Genomic DNA, 17,998 nt, shown 5'->3' with positions numbered 1-17,998 from the left:
GGAATACCACAGCGCCGTATCTGTGTAGTGGCCATTCTTGGGTACTGCGGCTCAGATCATCAATCAAGTGAAGAAACTTTGTATTATTTTTCATTACAGAAATATGCTTCTTTCTCCCATATATCAGTCATTTTTTTCTCATGCACTGATCATTCACTGTTAAAAGTTTCTTTAGGCCCCATTCACACAACACGTGCGTGAAAAAATGGTACCGGTGCCATCAGTGTTTTGGATCAGTGAGTCATCAGGTTATGGTCTATGTGTCCGTTTTTGCCATCAGTGTCTCATCAATGATTTTCACGGATGGATAAATAACTAGATTACAAAGTTTCTCTTATACATTATAATGTTAAATACAGACGGCACACGGATGGTACATGGATGTCATCCGTGTACTGTATGTGTTTTTTCATCTGTGATACCAGAGAAAAACAGACATGTCTCCATGAGTTTTGCATGGACACACAGTCTGTGAAAAAAGACGGACATGTGAACAGCACCATAGACTATAATGGTTATGTGTTCTCTCCATGAAATAAACGGATAAAAAACATACGTGCAATGCAGACGTCTGAATGAGGCCTTAATCTATCTACAAATCTATATTCACTGAGGGATCAATTTATACCTGCTGTCTAAAAGTCAATGGATAAGGGAGGAGGAGAAGCTGGAGGAAAACAAAAACAGAATGGTATAAGGGGAAAATGCTGAGGCCTCTAGAGAAGGGGAAAATGGTGAAAAATGCAGGATACAATTCATAAAATGGACAGAAATAGTTATTCCTCATGTACCCACTCATATAGATCAGCTTTTTTTTTCTCTGAAAAGTCACCTAAAAGTGCAGCTACCCTTTCACTTTACTCCTGGCTAAATTAAGTGAATGACTAAACTACAATGAATTTTACAATAATACAAGCAATTTTAGGCCTCATTCAGATGTCAGTGATTTTTTTCATATGCAAAAAAAGGTCCAAGCTTCATCAGTGTTCGTGATCAGAGTCATCAGAGTTGGTCAGTGTCAGCTTTTACCATCAGAGTTTGGTCCGAGTTTCATGAAAAGAACTGATGGATGTTTCTCAACCTTCTCCTATCAGTCTGTGAAAGACAAACAGCAGATGGATGGCATTCAAGTGCTGTCCGATTTTTTTCACGGATCTAGAGACTTGCCTGATTGAGTTTGTTAGGTGGCACTAGAGTTCTGGTTCTCTTCCTTTCTGAAGAGACAATTTGCATATTTCCCAGAGGAGCATTGCGGCTTTAAAAGTCTCCTCACCGTGACATGCTTAACATGTCGCTCTCCGCAAGGAGCAATGTTACCCCTTAGATACCAGTCTGACGCCTCTCACCCAACCAAACCAGAATTCACACTTTGCACTGACGAGGGGCAATACCCCGAAACACAGTGTCTGCAAATTGAGTTTTTGGTTCTGGCTTAAATACTAAGTCATGTGATAAGGCTCGTTAAAGGGTCACTTTTAACTTTTAGGATTGCTACTTCCTGTAGGTGGCACTAGAGTTCTGATTCTCTTCCTTTCTGAAGAGACAATTTTGAATATCGGACAAATATTCTTGCTTTTGTGCTGATCACTCGGTCAGAGGAAAAAAATCGGACTAGTGAACTAAGCCGTAGACTATCATAGAATGAGAAAAACATGGATAGCACAAGTATGAGAAAAACTGAAATCTGAATGAGCCTTTACTGACCCACTCCTGTCAACAGTTACAAATACAACTTAAAATGATTATAATTCTGCAATAAAAGATCCAGCTCTGCCAACCTGAACGTGACAGCTTTATATATATTCTATGCAGCTGTCATGCTCGGGTCAGGAGAGCTGCGACCAGTCTGAGCATTGTGGTCCGATCTCAGTCCGATTTATACGGCCATCTGACTGCGTCCTAACATGGGGCAGCTTGATTGCAAGTCACTAGTTCCAGCTGTCCTATCTACAATGCCACGTGTATCTACATACTGTATGTTACCTATCAGGCAGCCAGTCCTGCCCCTAGACTTTTCTGCAGTCATTTATACATGGTTGCATATAGCTATAATGTACATATCTAGTATATGTGCATATGTGTGTGCATGCCTGTATGTGATGAGTTCATTAATCTGTGGCTCCTGCTACCTCTAATGCAGCATACTCAGTCACTTCTTACCTCTTCATTGGTAATTCTGAAGCTGTCATAGATTGCATATCTTGTATTCCCATGCCAATCCATGAGATCTATCTTCAGAGACATTTCTCCTGCACAGTGATAATTAAAGAGGAATAATCCGTCATTAGCTTTTGTAGCAGCCCTGAATAATCTGTAGAGTTCTACTAAGATGAATGGCTGAATGTAAAGGTACCGTCACACGACGCTACAGCGATCCCGACAACGATACGACCAGGCAGGGATCGTTGCTGAGTCTCTATGTGGTCGCTGGTGAGATGTCAAACAGTCAGATCTTCCAAACGACGCAGCAATGATGCGGCGACCCCTAGCAACCTGTATAACGATGCAACGCAAATGCACGCCTATGTGTCTCAGTTCTGAGTTGCTAACGAGGTCGTTGGTAAGGTGTCAAACACACCGATGCATGCTACCCAGCGGGACCTCAACGATCAAAAAATGGTCCAGGCCATTTCTACACGACCAGCGATCTCACAACAGGGGCCTGGTCGCTGCTACGTGTCAAACATAGCGAGATCGCTGCTGAGGTCGCTGTTGCGTCACAAAACTTGTGACTAAGCAGTGATCTTGCTTAGTGTGACGGGGGCTTAACATTTATAGTAATGTAACAGACTAATAGTAAGTGATAGCTTATCTAATAGAATTGTTGTAATAATGGATGACATAGGTGGTGCATCCAGTTTAAGGGGGCACTTACTTTCTCACATAGAGATTATAAGTGAACTGTTTTTCCACTATGGAATTTTACATTTATGAAAAGCTACAAAATAATAATCGTGGCAACTGTGCAATACAAATGGACACTTACGGTTGTTCAGCAGGTGAAAAATGTGATCATTCCCCAGCCAGTGTTCATCATTTCTGTTCCTAAAGAGGCCAAATCCCTTTTTATACTCCTGCCAATTCCTAGGTGGCAACGGAAGGTAGATAAGGTATAATCAATGGTTATGAGTGCTTTACAGATAACAGCTATTATAAAGTGCCATGACAGGTAGAGTAGTCTCATACATAATATAAGGCTCCACAGTCACGTATCATTTTGAATGTTCTTACTCACTTCCTATATTAATAGCTCATTCATTATAATCCGCTTTGCAAGTTCAATTATTCCATGATTGCGTACCCTACATTTAATAGGGTTCTCTGGGTAAAACAAGTGTAAGGCGGCGGTGTTCACACCGTGCAGTAACTGAGGCAGTGACCCAAGCAAGTCCAACATAAACAGCTTTTATTCAGCAACTCACGGTTAAACAGAAAGTCCTCCGGTTCGCAGCAGGGTTAACATGAGTCCATAAATAACGGTTGCCGGGGACAACGGCCACGCCGGGCCTCTCAGAGCCTGACAGGTGCAGAGCCTTCCCAGGCGTGGGTTCAGCCACACTCAATCCTGCGGAGCTTTCCTGCTATGCTCCTAGCAGGTTGCAACATAGAACAACACTAAACCTTAGTGAAGGAGTTTTAAAGGACCTGTGGCAAGAGCCACTGGAAAATCCAGGTTGGAGGGAGGAGGCCGCCCCACTGCCTCCTGTGACCTCCTCCAAGAAATGAAGGCCTTGTCGGGTTTTACTTAATCTGCCTTAGCCAGATAGTCTGACCAGGTGATTGCTCACCTTCATTCCTGCATTGCAGCCGCAGCTGTGTCTGTGACTGCAATGCACTCCAATGGATTTAACAGGTCTCTGTACACATTCTGGGGGATACATAACGTCCCTCGTATACGATCCCGGTCACTGCCTCACACAAGTTATCACCTATCCTCGGGATAAGTGATAACTTTCTGATTGGTGGGGGTCTGACTACTGGGACAAACACCTATCAACAGACGGGGGAACTTTTTTCTCAGATGGAGATCTTTAATCTTCGTTACAAGATGACATGGCAAGTAGTACGCCCAACCACTACTTCATTCATTCTCTATGGGGCTGCCAGAAGAAGCCTAGTGTAGCGTTCCTCAGCCCCATTCTTGCAGGGATAATTCAATCATAGAATGTTAGATTTGGAAGGGACCTCCAGGGTCATCATGTCCAACCCCCTGCTCAATGCAGGATTCACTAAACCATCTCAGACAGATGTCTGTCCAGCCTCTGTTTGAAGACTTCCAAAGAAGGAGAACTCACCACCTCTCGTGGCATGTTCCACTCATTGATCACCCTTACTGTCAAAAATTGTTCCCCATCATACTGAGTCGTGCTGGTCCCAGCAATCGGATCCCCATCAATCAACAAGTGATCACCTATCTTGCGGTGCGGATAAGTGATAACTTGTTGTAGCCGTCCAACCCCTTTAAGAATACTAGATGCATTTGATCAATAACATTTTATTATTATGGGCATTTTGTGACATGCAGAAGTAGTGCTGTTGCTTCAAAAGCATCCAGCAACTGTTCCAAATAACACAAGCACAGGAGACAGGAAGTGTTGTGCTTCAGAAGCATCCAGCAACTAGAGGGGTTAACACAGTCGCAGGAGACCGGGAGTGTTTTAGCAGAGCCCCAGGGGGGATTGTGGAGTACTTGTTATGGTAGTCTGGCTGAAGCCAAAGAGAAAGGTGGTGTGTTATCTGGATCTGACAGAAGGCATCTGAACAGGATTCAGATCAGAAGAGAAACTAAACACAGGTCAGATAAACTCCCTGAATTAACAGTGCAGAGTATTATCAGGCAGGAAGATAAGGACTGGAAGGAATTGTGTCACAGGGATCATCTCCCTCATCAAACCCTCCCAACCTCCATCTCCCTCATCAAACTCTCCCCCCCTCCATCTCCATGCAGGATAAAGAATGCTGTGTACTATTGTGTCCTTGTGAAGGAAAAGCCTGTGTGCTGCTAAGAGATCTAATCTGTGCTGAATTATGCTACTGAAGAGACTGTAATACTGTGCCTTCTGAAGAAACTACTGTACTGTTACTGGAGCCAGTTGCTCAAGAAACTCAGACTGTACTGTGATGAAGATTGTTGCTGCAAAATCCCTGAATTGCACTAGCCGTGCTTCAGATTAAATTCCACTGTTAAACTGTTGAAAAAGTCTCTAGTCAGATGTGTCTGGTCAGAAATTGAATCTATTTTGTGCCTGAGCGAAGCTGCAGCCTATGTTCGCCCTGAGTAATGGTTCCCCCAGGATTCCAAAGAATTCATGAAACCTGTCTCGCCCTATCTGAACCTAGTGGCATGAATGTAACACATTACTAAGATGCATTTTAGAATTATTCTCAATATGTCTGTTCAGGAGCGATCTTGAAGATTGACAGATTGGACCAGCGGCATGGTCTCTCCACTGGTCTGAAACTGTGCACTCTCCAAATGTGAAAGCTGAGGCAGATTTGGCTCTGTAGAATCGGCCCAGGGGTGCTGAAGCTGGTTAGAGCTAGCAATCATGTTGAGAAAACCCCTTTAAAGTTTCAAGTGTCATCATTCAGTACAGCAAGCTCCCTGCAGTAGAGGGTATTGGCATCCAGAGTTTTAGCATTTATCTCTGGAGCTGTAGGATAGGTAGCAAGAGATCTGGATCTCTGTAGGTGCTCTGAATATATGAGCAAATAAGTTGGACCTATTTGGAAACCCCCCAATCATTAAGTTCATCTGCAGTTACATAATACATAAATAAATAAATAAATAAATAGTGATCCACTAAAATGCACAATTCTCATATCTGCAACATTCCCATTGTTTTTACTGCTTTTTACTACTTACCTGTTAAAACTAACTTTTCCATTGCTGCGGCGTTGGATTACTGTCCATCCTCCTCCATCGGACATATCACAATACACTGTAAATGGCTCGGTTTGGGGGCCCGGCTGGACCCGATAGTAGCCACTTTGCTTCCTACCACTTTCAAAAATAGCTGAGCAATCTGTAGGGAACAGTAATCATATGCCAGTAATGCAATAATGCCGTGAACCAGTCAAACAATGCATCCAAGGCTAAGAAAATATCGGACGGGCATAGTACAGATTTCCTCATGGGTTAATATATTAGGTGACCCCATAATAGTTGGCAATAATGTGTATTGATCCCCAGAGAATGTAGATACCCCTCCACTTACACACCTGCATCCCGGACAATGAGATTCCCATCAGTTGTAGGAATTTGGGCGTTTTCCGTTCTACTTTTAGCCACGTTGTTCTTATAATATTTGCTCTTGACGGAGTGATAGTTGTTTTCTCTGAGATCTTTCAGTTGCAGTCTTCCCAATTCCAGCTTGTTCTCCAAGACTTGGATCCGGTGCAGAAGTTTTGCATTGTCCGTACGGCACACATCTATGTCCTTTCCAAGAAAAGATAAATTACAGTAATGCATTTATTTACAGATGACTGACCCATCTGTATTAGGAAATATTTGCATTTCCTACAAAATAACGATTCTACAACCCCTGGCAAAAATTATGGAATCACCGGGCTCGGAGGATGTTCATTCAGTTGTTTAATGTTGTTGAAAAAAAGCAGATCACAGACATGGTGTTATGCTGGCGTGTCCTTTAATAAAATAAAACAAAACTTAAAGGACACGTCGGGGTCCACTGGACTGCAGAGGAGCTGCAGCCGCTGAGTCCCAGAGGAATGTACAGCAAAGCACAGAGAAAGAAATGAACTAGTGTGTTAAGTGCACACACTAGTAGTAACTAAACAAGGTACAATGCTGGGAGTTAACAACACTCCAGAAACAAAACTAATAAACCTCTGCACTGCAAGACACCGCTGTGCAGAGCAGGAAAGATTTGGCAACATGAAACGCCTGAGCACTAGATGGCGGCGTATAGAGCTGCAGATAGCTGCAGGCCAGGAAATTCCTGGAACCTAAGTTCCTAAAGAGGAGGAGAATCTCTGCAGCACCCAACACATGGGTGTAAAAGCGGCAGTGTGACCACACATACGATGGCGGACCCTGGAATACTGGATCGGTAGCAAGGACGCCTCCATGTCATGGACACCAACCGGTGAACCGACACGGTAGAGCATGCTGCTCCCAGCATTCCCCTAGCCCTAATTGATGGCTAGGATGACTAGGGAGCTTTCAGCAGGAACCCTTGAGAACGACTCTCACACACTGCATTTACTGCCAGAGACCTCACCCCAGGTTAGAAAGAGATAGACTAGGCACTGGGGCGGAGCCCACGGAGCCCTTAAATACACTACAGACAGCCCCAGCCCCCCAGGACAACCAACCACGCTGTACCAGAAAGAAGGGGGCGTGGCTTATTGGTACATGCCCGCAAGGGGCGTGGCTTAGCAGCATGTTCCTGCAAGGGCGTGGCCTATCAGCACATGACCGCAAGGGGCGTGGCTTAGCAGCACATGAGCAGAAACGCAGAAACCACACTTAGAATCCCCAGAACAGAACCTAAATGCTGACAATTACTGACCAGCAGGAAAGGGCCTGACCGGATGCCGCGAGAAACCCTTCCCCTGCGTACCGGCCTAACACATGGCACAAAACTAAAATCATTTCAAATGGCAAATTAGGGCTTTAAGAAACACTAAAAGAAATCAAGATTAAAAATGTGGTACTCAGTAGGGGTAATTTTTTTCAGACCAAGCAGAGGGAAAAAATTATGGAATCACTCAATTCTGAGAAAAAAATTATGGAATCACCCTGTAAACTTTCATTTCCAAAGCTAACACCTGCATCAAATTAGATCTGCTCGTTAGTCTGCATCTAAAAAGGAGTGATCATACCTTGGAGAGCTGCTGCACCAAGTGGACTGACATGAATCATGGCTCCAACATGAGAGATGTCAATTGCAACAAAGGAGAGGATTATCAAACTCTTAAAAGAAGGTAAATCATCACGCAATGTTGCAAAAGATGTTGGTTGTTCACAGTCAGCTGTGTCTAAAATCTGGTCCAAATACAAACAACACGGGAAGGTTGTTAAAGGCAAACATACTGGTAGACCAAGGAAGACATCAAAGCGTCAAGACCGGAAACTTAAAGCAATTTGTCTCCAAAACGGGAAATGCACAACAAAACAAATGAGGAATGGGAGGAAACTGGAGTCAATGTCTGTGACCGAACTGTAAGAAACCGCCGAAAGGAAATGGGATTTACATACAGAAAAGCTAAACATAAGCCATTAACACCTAAACAGAAAAAAACAAGGTTACAATGGGCTAAGCAATCGTGGACTGTGGATGACTGGATGAAAGTCATATTCAGTGATGAATCACGAATCTGCATTGGGCAAGGTGATGATACTGGAAATTTAATTTGGTGCTGTTCCAATGAGATTGATAAAGATGACTGCATGAAGAGAACAGGCAAATTTCCACAGTCATTGATGATATGGGGCTGCATGTCAGGTAAAGGCACTGGGGAGATGGCTGTCATTATATATTCAATAAATGCCCAAGTTTACATTGATATTTTGGACAGTTTTCTTATCCCATCAATTGAAAGGATGTTTGGGGATGATGACATAATTTTCCAAGATGATAATGCATCCTGCCATAGCGCAAAAACTGTGAAAACATTCCTTGAACGAAGACACATAAGGTCAATGTCATGGCCTGCAAATAGTCCGGATCTCAATCCAATTGAAAATCTTTGGTGGAAGTTGAAGAAAATGGTCCATGACGAGGCTCCAACCTGCAAAGCTGATCTGGCAACAGCAATCAGAGAAAGTTGGAGCCAGGTTGATGAAGAGTGCTGTTTGTCACTCACTAAGTCCATGCCTCAGAGACTGCAAGCTGTTATTAAAGCCAGAGGTGATGCAACAAAATACTAGTGATGTATTGGGGTGTTCTTTTGTGTGTTTGTTTTTCATGATTCCATAATTTTTTCCTCAGAATTGAGTGATTCCATAATTTTTTCCCTCTGCTTGGTTTGAAAAAAATTACCCTTACTGAGTACCACATTTTTTATCTTAACTTCTTTTAGTGTTTCTTAAAACCCTAAAGTTGCCATTTGAAATGACTTTAGTTTTGTGCCATGTCTGTGATCTGCTTTTTTTCAAAAATATTAAACAACTGAATGAACATCCTCTGAGCCCGGTGATTCCATAATTTTTGCCAGGGGTTGTACAACAACTTTTCTTATAACCCGGCTTCCCTTTATCAATGTGGCAGGTCCCTATACACTTTGCCACTATGCATTTATTGCTGACAGTGTAAAGCTGAGTCAGGTCCAGGATCGGACATAGCATTGGTGCAACCTGTGCAGCCGCACAGGGGCCCAACAGGTAAGGGGGCCACTACCACCTCCAAAACAGGTGGAACCTAGTATTCTGATGCATTATTGGGCTGCAAAGGGCCCATATTCTGTCCTTGCTCAGGGCCCTCTTCTGTCTGTGTTTGCCAGTGGCCAGGGAACACCCTTTATACAAATAGAATGGTTATAGCCCAGTTGTCAAAATATTCAGATATTTCACGGAGAAATAAACAATTTTCATCTTGAAAAAAATGCTGACACATGCATTACCAATCTGATTTGTTTCCCTTATTCTGGACAACCTATTAGAAAAATTACAGACAGACAAGATTTTTTCTTTTATGGAAAAAATTCAAATCCAAATTATATATTTGAAAAGTAATATATTCCTATAACTCCATATATACTGATATGAGGAGATTAGCAGAAATGACTGTAAGCTGAACAGTCATGATAGTGCAATCACAATAAGATGTGCCCCAACTTGAAAAAAATCAAGGTCAAATAATTTTTTTTAAAGGAGACTGGAAAAAAGTACTGCCTGTGAATTTACAGATGATTGCCAACCTTTGCAATCTAATGTAGAAATCTGATTTATGTTGTAGCTGAATAAACTCAACACACTTGCAGACTCAAAGGTCAAAAATCTGGGAGGCAATGGCTTATTTTTTTATTTTTGCAAATTACTGTAAAGGTTTTTTGTAGAAACATCTTTATATATATGAAAAGATAGTCAAAAATGTAAAAATTAAAATAAATCTTATAAAGTGCAGTTACAGCACAGTCCACTAGATGTCACTCTGTCTCTACATTATACAGGTTGCTGTAGTTGAGCAGTAAGGGCCCGTTCAGCCATACGTACAAATCGGTCAGACCAGAATGCACGGACTGCGTCATACGCTCGGGTGGCATTGAAGTCCAATCTTGGACTGATTTATAGAGACAAAATCCAAGACAGAAAGAAAATGAGCATATACCCTTCTGTAATAAATAAGTAAAAGTAATAGTGCATTTAAATAACACAGGGTACTTAGTAAACACCATTATTGATTTTAAAAAATAGCGTAAAAGCCATCCCACCAGTGCCAGAGTCAAGATGTACCCAAATTTGGCATGCTCCTAACCCCTAGTATTAAAACCTTACCATGCATCATAGTGACATCAGTATGAATAAGGGCCAAGCAGGACCGGGTCCAGAACATGGGCATACAACAAACGGGAAGCTCCACCAAAAAAAATGAACTGGAGTATAAGTTGGTTTGCATGCAAAATATGGGAGTATGGTCACACTGGCCATTTAACAGATAAAACCCAAGAAAAAAACAAAATGAACACATACCCTGCTGTAAGTAAATAAGTCTAAGCATTTTTTTCGGTTTAGTTTCAGGTTTCTGCATTTAGTGCTGGTAAGGGTGTGGTCTCCCTTTCTTTGAGATGGACATTACATTTATATAGCTTCCCATTTGTTGTGTGCCCATGTTTGGAACCAGGTCCTGCTCGGCCCTTATTCACACTGACGTCACTATGATGCATACTAAGGTTTTAATACCAGAGGTTAGGACCATCCCGAATTTGGGTACACCTTGACGCTGACGCCGGTATGATGGCTTTTACCCTTTTTTTTTTTTAAATCAAAAGCGGTGGTTTACTAAGTACCTTGTGTTGTTTATATGCACTATTGCTTTTACTTATTTATTACAGCAGGGTATATGTTCATTTTGTTTCTGTCTTGGGTGTTGTCTGTTTAATGACCAATGTGAACATGCTCCTATTTTGCATGTATACCAACTTATACTCCAGTTCATTTTTTTCGGTTTTGATTTATACAGATGTTTGAACCTTTAAGTGAACCTGACTGCCTATACATGCTGCCCAATCCATGGGCAACTTGTATCAGGCACTGGCTGTATTGTCTCAGTCAGGTATGTTTGACCCTGAAGCGCTGTAGCGTTTCAGAGAGAAACTTACTTTAAGGGGGTGCAGGAGACTAGTTGGGTAGGCGGGTCCCCGATGGCTTCTCCCTGCCCGCTGCCCTGGAGTGACAGGTCTCTCCCTATATACGCACAGGCTGTATATATCAACCTGTGTGTCAGATCTTTGATGGAAAAGACACGTTCTGCAATTATTGTCCTCTCCAACCAATAGAGGAGGGTACTGAACAGTGATCCCCCTCTATTAATTGCAAATTTAATAAAGTGTAATTTAAATAAAAATGGATTTTTTAAATTAGGCAATTTATACTCATTCTACTTCTGTAATGGGAGCAAGCAGAATTCACATGACTGTAGCAATAGCCATATGTGTCACGTCAAGATTAGGCAGAGGTGTTTTCATTAGAGGTCAGTTTGCGCCGGTCTGCAGAGCCGAGTGTGTCATCCAATACAACCCATCCAGCTCTCATTTGCGGAGTCTAGGGGCTGCTGTAGACTATTGTTCTTGTGAATTGAGCAACTGACAATAGCGGTACTGAAAGTGTCTTGTGACTGAGGATGTAGAGAGGAATAAGCCATTACTCTGTATTCCATTATGCTTTCTGTTTGTCATTTATGTTTTGCAAATATTTATTTCCAGCAAGTATTACTTAAGAGTCAGTGGTGCATGATTCCAAGGTTAATTGACTCCTGGATTTTGTTAGATTAATTCCTCTCATCTTGGCAAACATGGTGATAGGTGAAGGAGCCTATAAAGTGTAAGAGGTCCTTGATGACAGTGTTGTTTGCCAATGCATGTCTTCTTATTAGTGTGCAATACTATGACACAGTATTAACAGATGTCTGTCCGGGAAGGGAACTCAGGGCTTTTTAGTTCCAGTGTTTGTGCCAAAGTTTACTGAAGGACGAAGAATATAGAGGAACGGACAATAAAATGTATATATCAGAGAATGTATCGGTGGAGGGGAAAATATTAAATAAATGTATATGAAAATTCAGCTTACCTGGAGCCTTGGTGCAGACAGACCATAGTGCGGGAGAAGAAGGGCAAGAATCAGCCACATTGTTGATGTCTATTCTTCCAAGAAACACCTGAATGTTTAATGTTCTCACTGTGATGGATAATGTTAAAGTAATAGATGATCAGATTGATTCAGGGGCATCATAATAATGTGTGCAAGGGTTACAGTCACTCCCGGGACCTAGGGCCTAGAAGGACCCACAAGGTACCATTGGGCCATTTGAGAAGACCGATACTATTACAGACCCATAATAGTTGGGTATCCAGTTGGAGATTTTGCATTGGAGCCCACGAGCTTAAAGTTAAACAATTGGATTGATCAGTGCATATAGAATAGAGGTACAGGTAAATGTTGGTTTCTGACTACCGTCATTCCTGAAGGGCTTAAAGGGGTTGTCCATCTGTGAGTATAAATAGGTGTAAACTACATAAAAGCTGAACATGTTTGTAAATAAATAGCATTTCATAACTTGTACTTATCTGGAGTTGCAGTATGTGTTAAATGGAACCTGTCACTTTGTACATACAGGTCGACCTGTGGACAGTACGGTATAGAGAAGGAGAATCTGAGCAGAATGATATATAGGTCTGTTGGAAAAGATTCACTATAATTTATTTATTGAAATCCCTGACATTTTTATGCACATGAGTCCAGTGGGCGGTCCTACTAGTGGTTGACAGATATCTGTATATGCACAGTCATACAGGGAAGACTACCAGTCACCATTAAGACCGCCCACTGGACTCATATGCATACAAACACTGGGGATTTCAATGAATAAAAGTTTTACTGAACCTTTTCAAACAAAAACGTACATCAATCTGATCAGCTCCTGTTGCTCTATAACATCCTGCCTGCAGATCAGATAGCAATTTCAACATGGCAGGTTCCCTTTAAGGAGCAAAATTAACGTCATCATACATATTAGATAAAAGTTTCAACTGGATTGGCTGACTGATTTAAAAAGCATTATACAACGCTATAACAAAAGAAGTAATTCCGATTTCCCGCCACTTTTGAACTATGGAGGTGACATCACTGAGTGTCGACATCACTGAGTTCAACACTGTGGCCAGTGACTAGCTGCAGCATTCACATGAACACAGCGACATTGGGGCATATACTGGAATAAGGAACCATCAGCTCAGGAGCAGAGGCTGATTAGTATTATTCCTTTGGTTATTTTATAGCAACCAAGTCTTTTTTTTAAGCTGATAGATGGTTTAGAATATTTTCTGTTGATTGTGCAACTTCTTGTGATAACTACTATACTGATCTCTAAGACGGATCAGCTTTGTAATATCCTACCAAATAAATGTGGCACTGTACCTTGTCATGTCACTCATTGACCATCACATTGCATTTATTAAGATGGTGGCAGACTGGCAGTAATGTATTACTTGGATGCGGACTACACATCTGATGCCAGTTGCATGGAAAAAAACACTTGCTTAATGGCCATAGGCTTTCCTGTAACAATATTGATTCACCTAATGTAGACATCTTTGAGGTCATCAACCCTGGTGTACCTGAGGAACGAGGTTTATAAAAAAAATCATGACTGATTGGATTCTAAGCCTATTGCCACCAATCCTTGTTAAATTAACAAAGGGGTGGGGAACTTCCAGCACCTGGGCAGATTCTCAGTGGGCCACAGTACTTGGTCCACTGGCCATGTTTTTCCAGCCACCAGCCCTTTAACTTTCTGTAGTGTGTGTGCACGCAGCATTCATTAATGAATACTGCAGCGCACTCAATGGTTTATTATGTCCAATGCTGAACACGGCCAACATCAAGATGTTCTTTGTGGATGTAGTTAGTACATTCTGTTTACAGCAGTCTCAGTGCATCCCATATAGTTTATACAGCAGTTTCAGAGTATCCTATATGATGCATACAGCAGAGTCTCAGTGTATCTCAGTATATCATATATACAGTATATATATATACTGTATATGTATATACATATATATACCTGTCTCAGTGTTTCCTATGAGAAATATACAGAGCAATCTCAGTGTATCCAATGGGATGTATGTACAGTAGTTTCAGTGTATACAGCACTCTGTGTCTCCTATGTGATGTATACACAGTAGAATCTCAATGTATCCTATGTGATACATGCAGCAGTCTCAGTGTCACCTATGTGATGTATATACAGCAATCTCTGTGACTCCTATATGATGAATATGCAGCAGTATCGATGTTTCCTATGTGATGTATATACAGCAGTCTCTGTGTATTGCATGTGATGTATAGACAGCAGTCTCAGTGTTTCCTATGTGATGTATATACTGAAGTCTTATTGTCTCCTAAGTGATGTATATACAGCAGTCTAAGTGTATCATATGTTATGCATTCAGCAATCTTGGTGTCACCCATGTGATGTATACACAGCAGTCTCGGTGTCTCCTATGTGATGTATACAGCAGAGTGTTGGTGTCTCCTATGTGATGTATACAGCAGAGTTTCGGTGTCTCCTATGTTATGTATACAGCAGAGTTTCAGTGTCTTCTATGTGATGTATTCAGCAGTCACAGTGTCTCCCATGTGATGTATAAACAGCAGTCTGTGTATCCTATATGATGTATACAGCAGAGTCTTGGTGTCTCCTATGTGTTGTTTACAGAAGTCTCAGTGTCTCTTTTGTGATGTATACAGCAGACCTCCCACTGCTTGTGTTCTATAAATGTTACAAGAGTAGTGATTTCCCACTTTGAGGAGACATTAATTGAAATATACAAGTGTTCGGAACAAATTACTGCTGCGATCAGTTCTTTACTACAATATCATTGCAAAGCGTGGACTGCACTCCAGACCGACACAAACCTGGAAAAGGAGTTGCGAGCAGCAACATCATAAATACTACCTGTGAGAGTGTGAACTGTGATAGTAGCAGGAGAGCATTAGGACCCTGTGGGTTTTGGCTGGCTGAGCTGAGAGCAGGGGCAGACCGGGAGACCCTGTGTGTTCTGAGGGTGTCTGCTGTGTGAGACGCTGGAAGCAGAGTCTGAGGAGAACTGTGAGGACTGAACTTCAACAAGACTCTCTCTCTCCAAGCTCTCCTGTGGGGGTTGTTGGCCCTGGTGAAGCTGTGTCCCTGCTTAAGAACTAGTGCTGAGCTGGGGAAAGCTGTGTGACTCTTTGGAGTTTTGTGGAAGTCCATGCTAAGTGGACTAAAGACTTTGTGCTGAACTTGCCAAGTGTCGAGTGAGAGGGAAAGAGACTGAGGATATCATCTCTGTGATGGAGCGCGTGGTCGGTGGTCTGGAAAACAGTGAGTGACTGCAAGAGGAGAGATGGGGTTCGGTGCCATTCACATTGAGAGGATACTGACAAGCCTGGTAAAGAGTTCTTCCCGGACCTTAACCTGAGGCTACAGGACTAAAGTCCCCGGCTTGTGGGCTCGGCATCAGCCGACAAGACAAGGAACCTCTACTGTTTTTGTAAACGTTGCTTTTTATTTGGCGCCAAAGTTTTCCAGGACTAGCTGCAGCCACCGCGATACACAGGCTTGTGATGGACCACATCTGAGGTTAACGGTATCATAACTTTAAGATACCCGGGTATCCCTATACTAGGGGTATAAGAGCAATTGGTGTAGTTTCACGCAATGTTATTGTTAATAGTGGTAGGATTATACTCAGTGTGCCATTTCAGGTGTTCCAATAGAACACCCTCACTAGAGTGACACAGTGTTTAGCTAAAATTGTTCCAGGTCTTTAGTATAATTCACATAAACTGGGAACCTTGAGATTGGCACATTGAGTTCAGCTTTTGCTGATTGTGTGTAGTTAGTAGTGTCAGTGTCTCAGGTGGAAACTGAGACTGATTCATGCACTGAATTTTAGTCTAACCCCTGTTTTAGTAAAGAAAGTGTTGTTTATTTCTGTGTTTGTCTCAGTTTGTGACTTACCGGATCTCTTTCGGACCTCCGGTCATTACACTACCTAACATAAGAGCCACACCACAGAGAAGCAGTTCCAGCCATCACATTAGGGGGTGAGTTAATTACTGTAAATATTTGACCAAATATAACAGGATAATTTTTATGTTGATAAATTTGTAAGGCCCCCGAAAAATGGTATAAATATCTAAATGGCCCTTAGCAGAAAAAAGGTTCCCCAACCCTTTTTTATGTATTTATTAGAAAATTCAATGAGCCCAACATTGGAAAAGTGCATCAACATTTGATCAATCCTGCCTATAGGATACACAGTCTGAAACATGTAAGTTATCAACACAAAAGTCAGAATGATACATTCCCTACAGGGATTTTTACATCCCGTGAAAGAGAACTGTGGACTGGCTCACGCGTTTTACACATCTGTAGTGCAAAGAGGAACCTTATGAAAAACTGTTTCACAAATACAGATAAAATGGATAGAAATAAAACATAAGAGGATATTATTGCACTTACCTTGTGTATTCTAAGATCCTGGAGCGTTAGACCACAGAAAATGGATAAAATCAATGAAAACAGCAAAGCTTGAAACATATTTGTGTGATTTGGTAATAACAGCCAGATTGCATCAGTATGCAGCCACATGTTTTCTATTACAGAAAATCTGGAGCCAGAAGAGTAAACTTTTAGACAAAGTCTTACAAGGAATTTTATATAGTGCATCACTACATTTCCTGATATAATTTATCACACTTTTGTGAATGAGAGTATTACTGCAGCCATGGTAGGGAAAATTATACAGGATGGTGAATGAATCTGTTGTACTGAGCTTCAATTTAGTCAGAAACAGTGGAAGAACAAGTGACATTAAGGCATTGTAACAAATCCTGGTTTGGATCCCTATTCTAATACATCTGCAGAATGTTCAGGAAATACAAAGGTCATAGTTAATATGGATTCTACACTTTCTCCTGTGTCTCCTCTCCGTTCCTCTCTCCTGCGACATAATGCAATGTAATCCCTATCTATGTCACTGCTCTTACAAGCTGGATCCTCTCTATGACTGTTACAACCCCAAATCCAAAAATGTCGGTAGACTGTGTAAAATGTAAAGAAAACAAGAATGCAATGATTTGGAAATCTCTTGTATCCATTTTTATTCACAGCGGAACACAGATCAGAAGCTGGAGACATTTTTTTCATTTCTTTTGAGAAAGTTAACTCATTTAAAATTTGATGGCAGCAACGCATCTCACATAAATTGGGACGGGATTAACAAAAGGCTACAAAACTAAGTGGTTCTAATGAAATACAGCTAAAGAGTTAATTTTTAACTAAGTCACATGACTGTGCATAAAAAGGGCATGTCAGAGAGGCAGAGTCTTCAGGATGCAAAGATGGTCAGAAGTTCACCAATCTGTGAAAAACTACATCTAGAAATTATGGAACAATTTCAGAAAAATGTTCTGCAATGTAAAATTACAAAGAATATCCCACCATCTACAGTACATAATATCATCAAAAGATTCAGAGATTCTGGAGAAATCCACATGCACAAGGCCAGAGGCGTACATAGAAATCACGGGGCCCCATAGCAGCAGCTCTAATTGGGGCCCCCTCCCCACAAAAAAAAAATATTTGTCTGTGTCACAGAAGAGCAGATCTCACAATTTTCCAGCCTTTAGGCTGTGTGCCCACTATGCGTTTTTCAAGCGTTTTTGCCACGGAATTTCAGCAGCGAAAATGCTTAAAAAACGCTTGGTAATACGTACCCCATGGTCTCCAATGATAATCCGCGTGTGCTATGCACATGCTGCGGAAAT

General features: G+C 41.7%; 1 protein-coding gene across 2 annotated transcripts in view; it reads right to left on the bottom strand.

Annotated features, from left to right (window-relative positions):
• The window catches only part of LOC141196950 (fibrinogen-like protein 1), a 32,052-nt gene extending 15,207 nt beyond the window's left edge, over positions 1-16,845 (bottom strand). The window contains exons 1-6 of one of the 2 annotated variants that reach the window (XM_073662613.1): positions 16,692-16,845; positions 12,254-12,361; positions 6,223-6,439; positions 5,867-6,026; positions 2,987-3,084; positions 2,161-2,249 (exon numbers count right to left, since the gene is read on the bottom strand). In XM_073662613.1, the coding sequence (XP_073518714.1) occupies positions 2,161-2,249; positions 2,987-3,084; positions 5,867-6,026; positions 6,223-6,439; positions 12,254-12,313 (624 nt within the window). In that variant the 5' untranslated portion in view covers positions 12,314-12,361; positions 16,692-16,845. The remainder of the gene's footprint in view (positions 1-2,160; positions 2,250-2,986; positions 3,085-5,866; positions 6,027-6,222; positions 6,440-12,253; positions 12,362-16,691) is intronic. The other variant, XM_073662612.1, reaches the window with a different exon arrangement.
• Positions 16,846-17,998: the final 1,153 nt, after the last annotated feature.

This window comes from Phyllobates terribilis, unplaced genomic scaffold (assembly GCF_046119375.1).
Source record: "Phyllobates terribilis strain yellow unplaced genomic scaffold, ASM4611937v1 Scaffold_2__4_contigs__length_985480577, whole genome shotgun sequence".
NCBI lineage: Eukaryota > Metazoa > Chordata > Amphibia > Anura > Dendrobatidae > Phyllobates > Phyllobates terribilis.
Note: the sequence above shows the minus strand (reverse complement) of the source record. Positions and strands in the feature narration are given on the sequence as shown.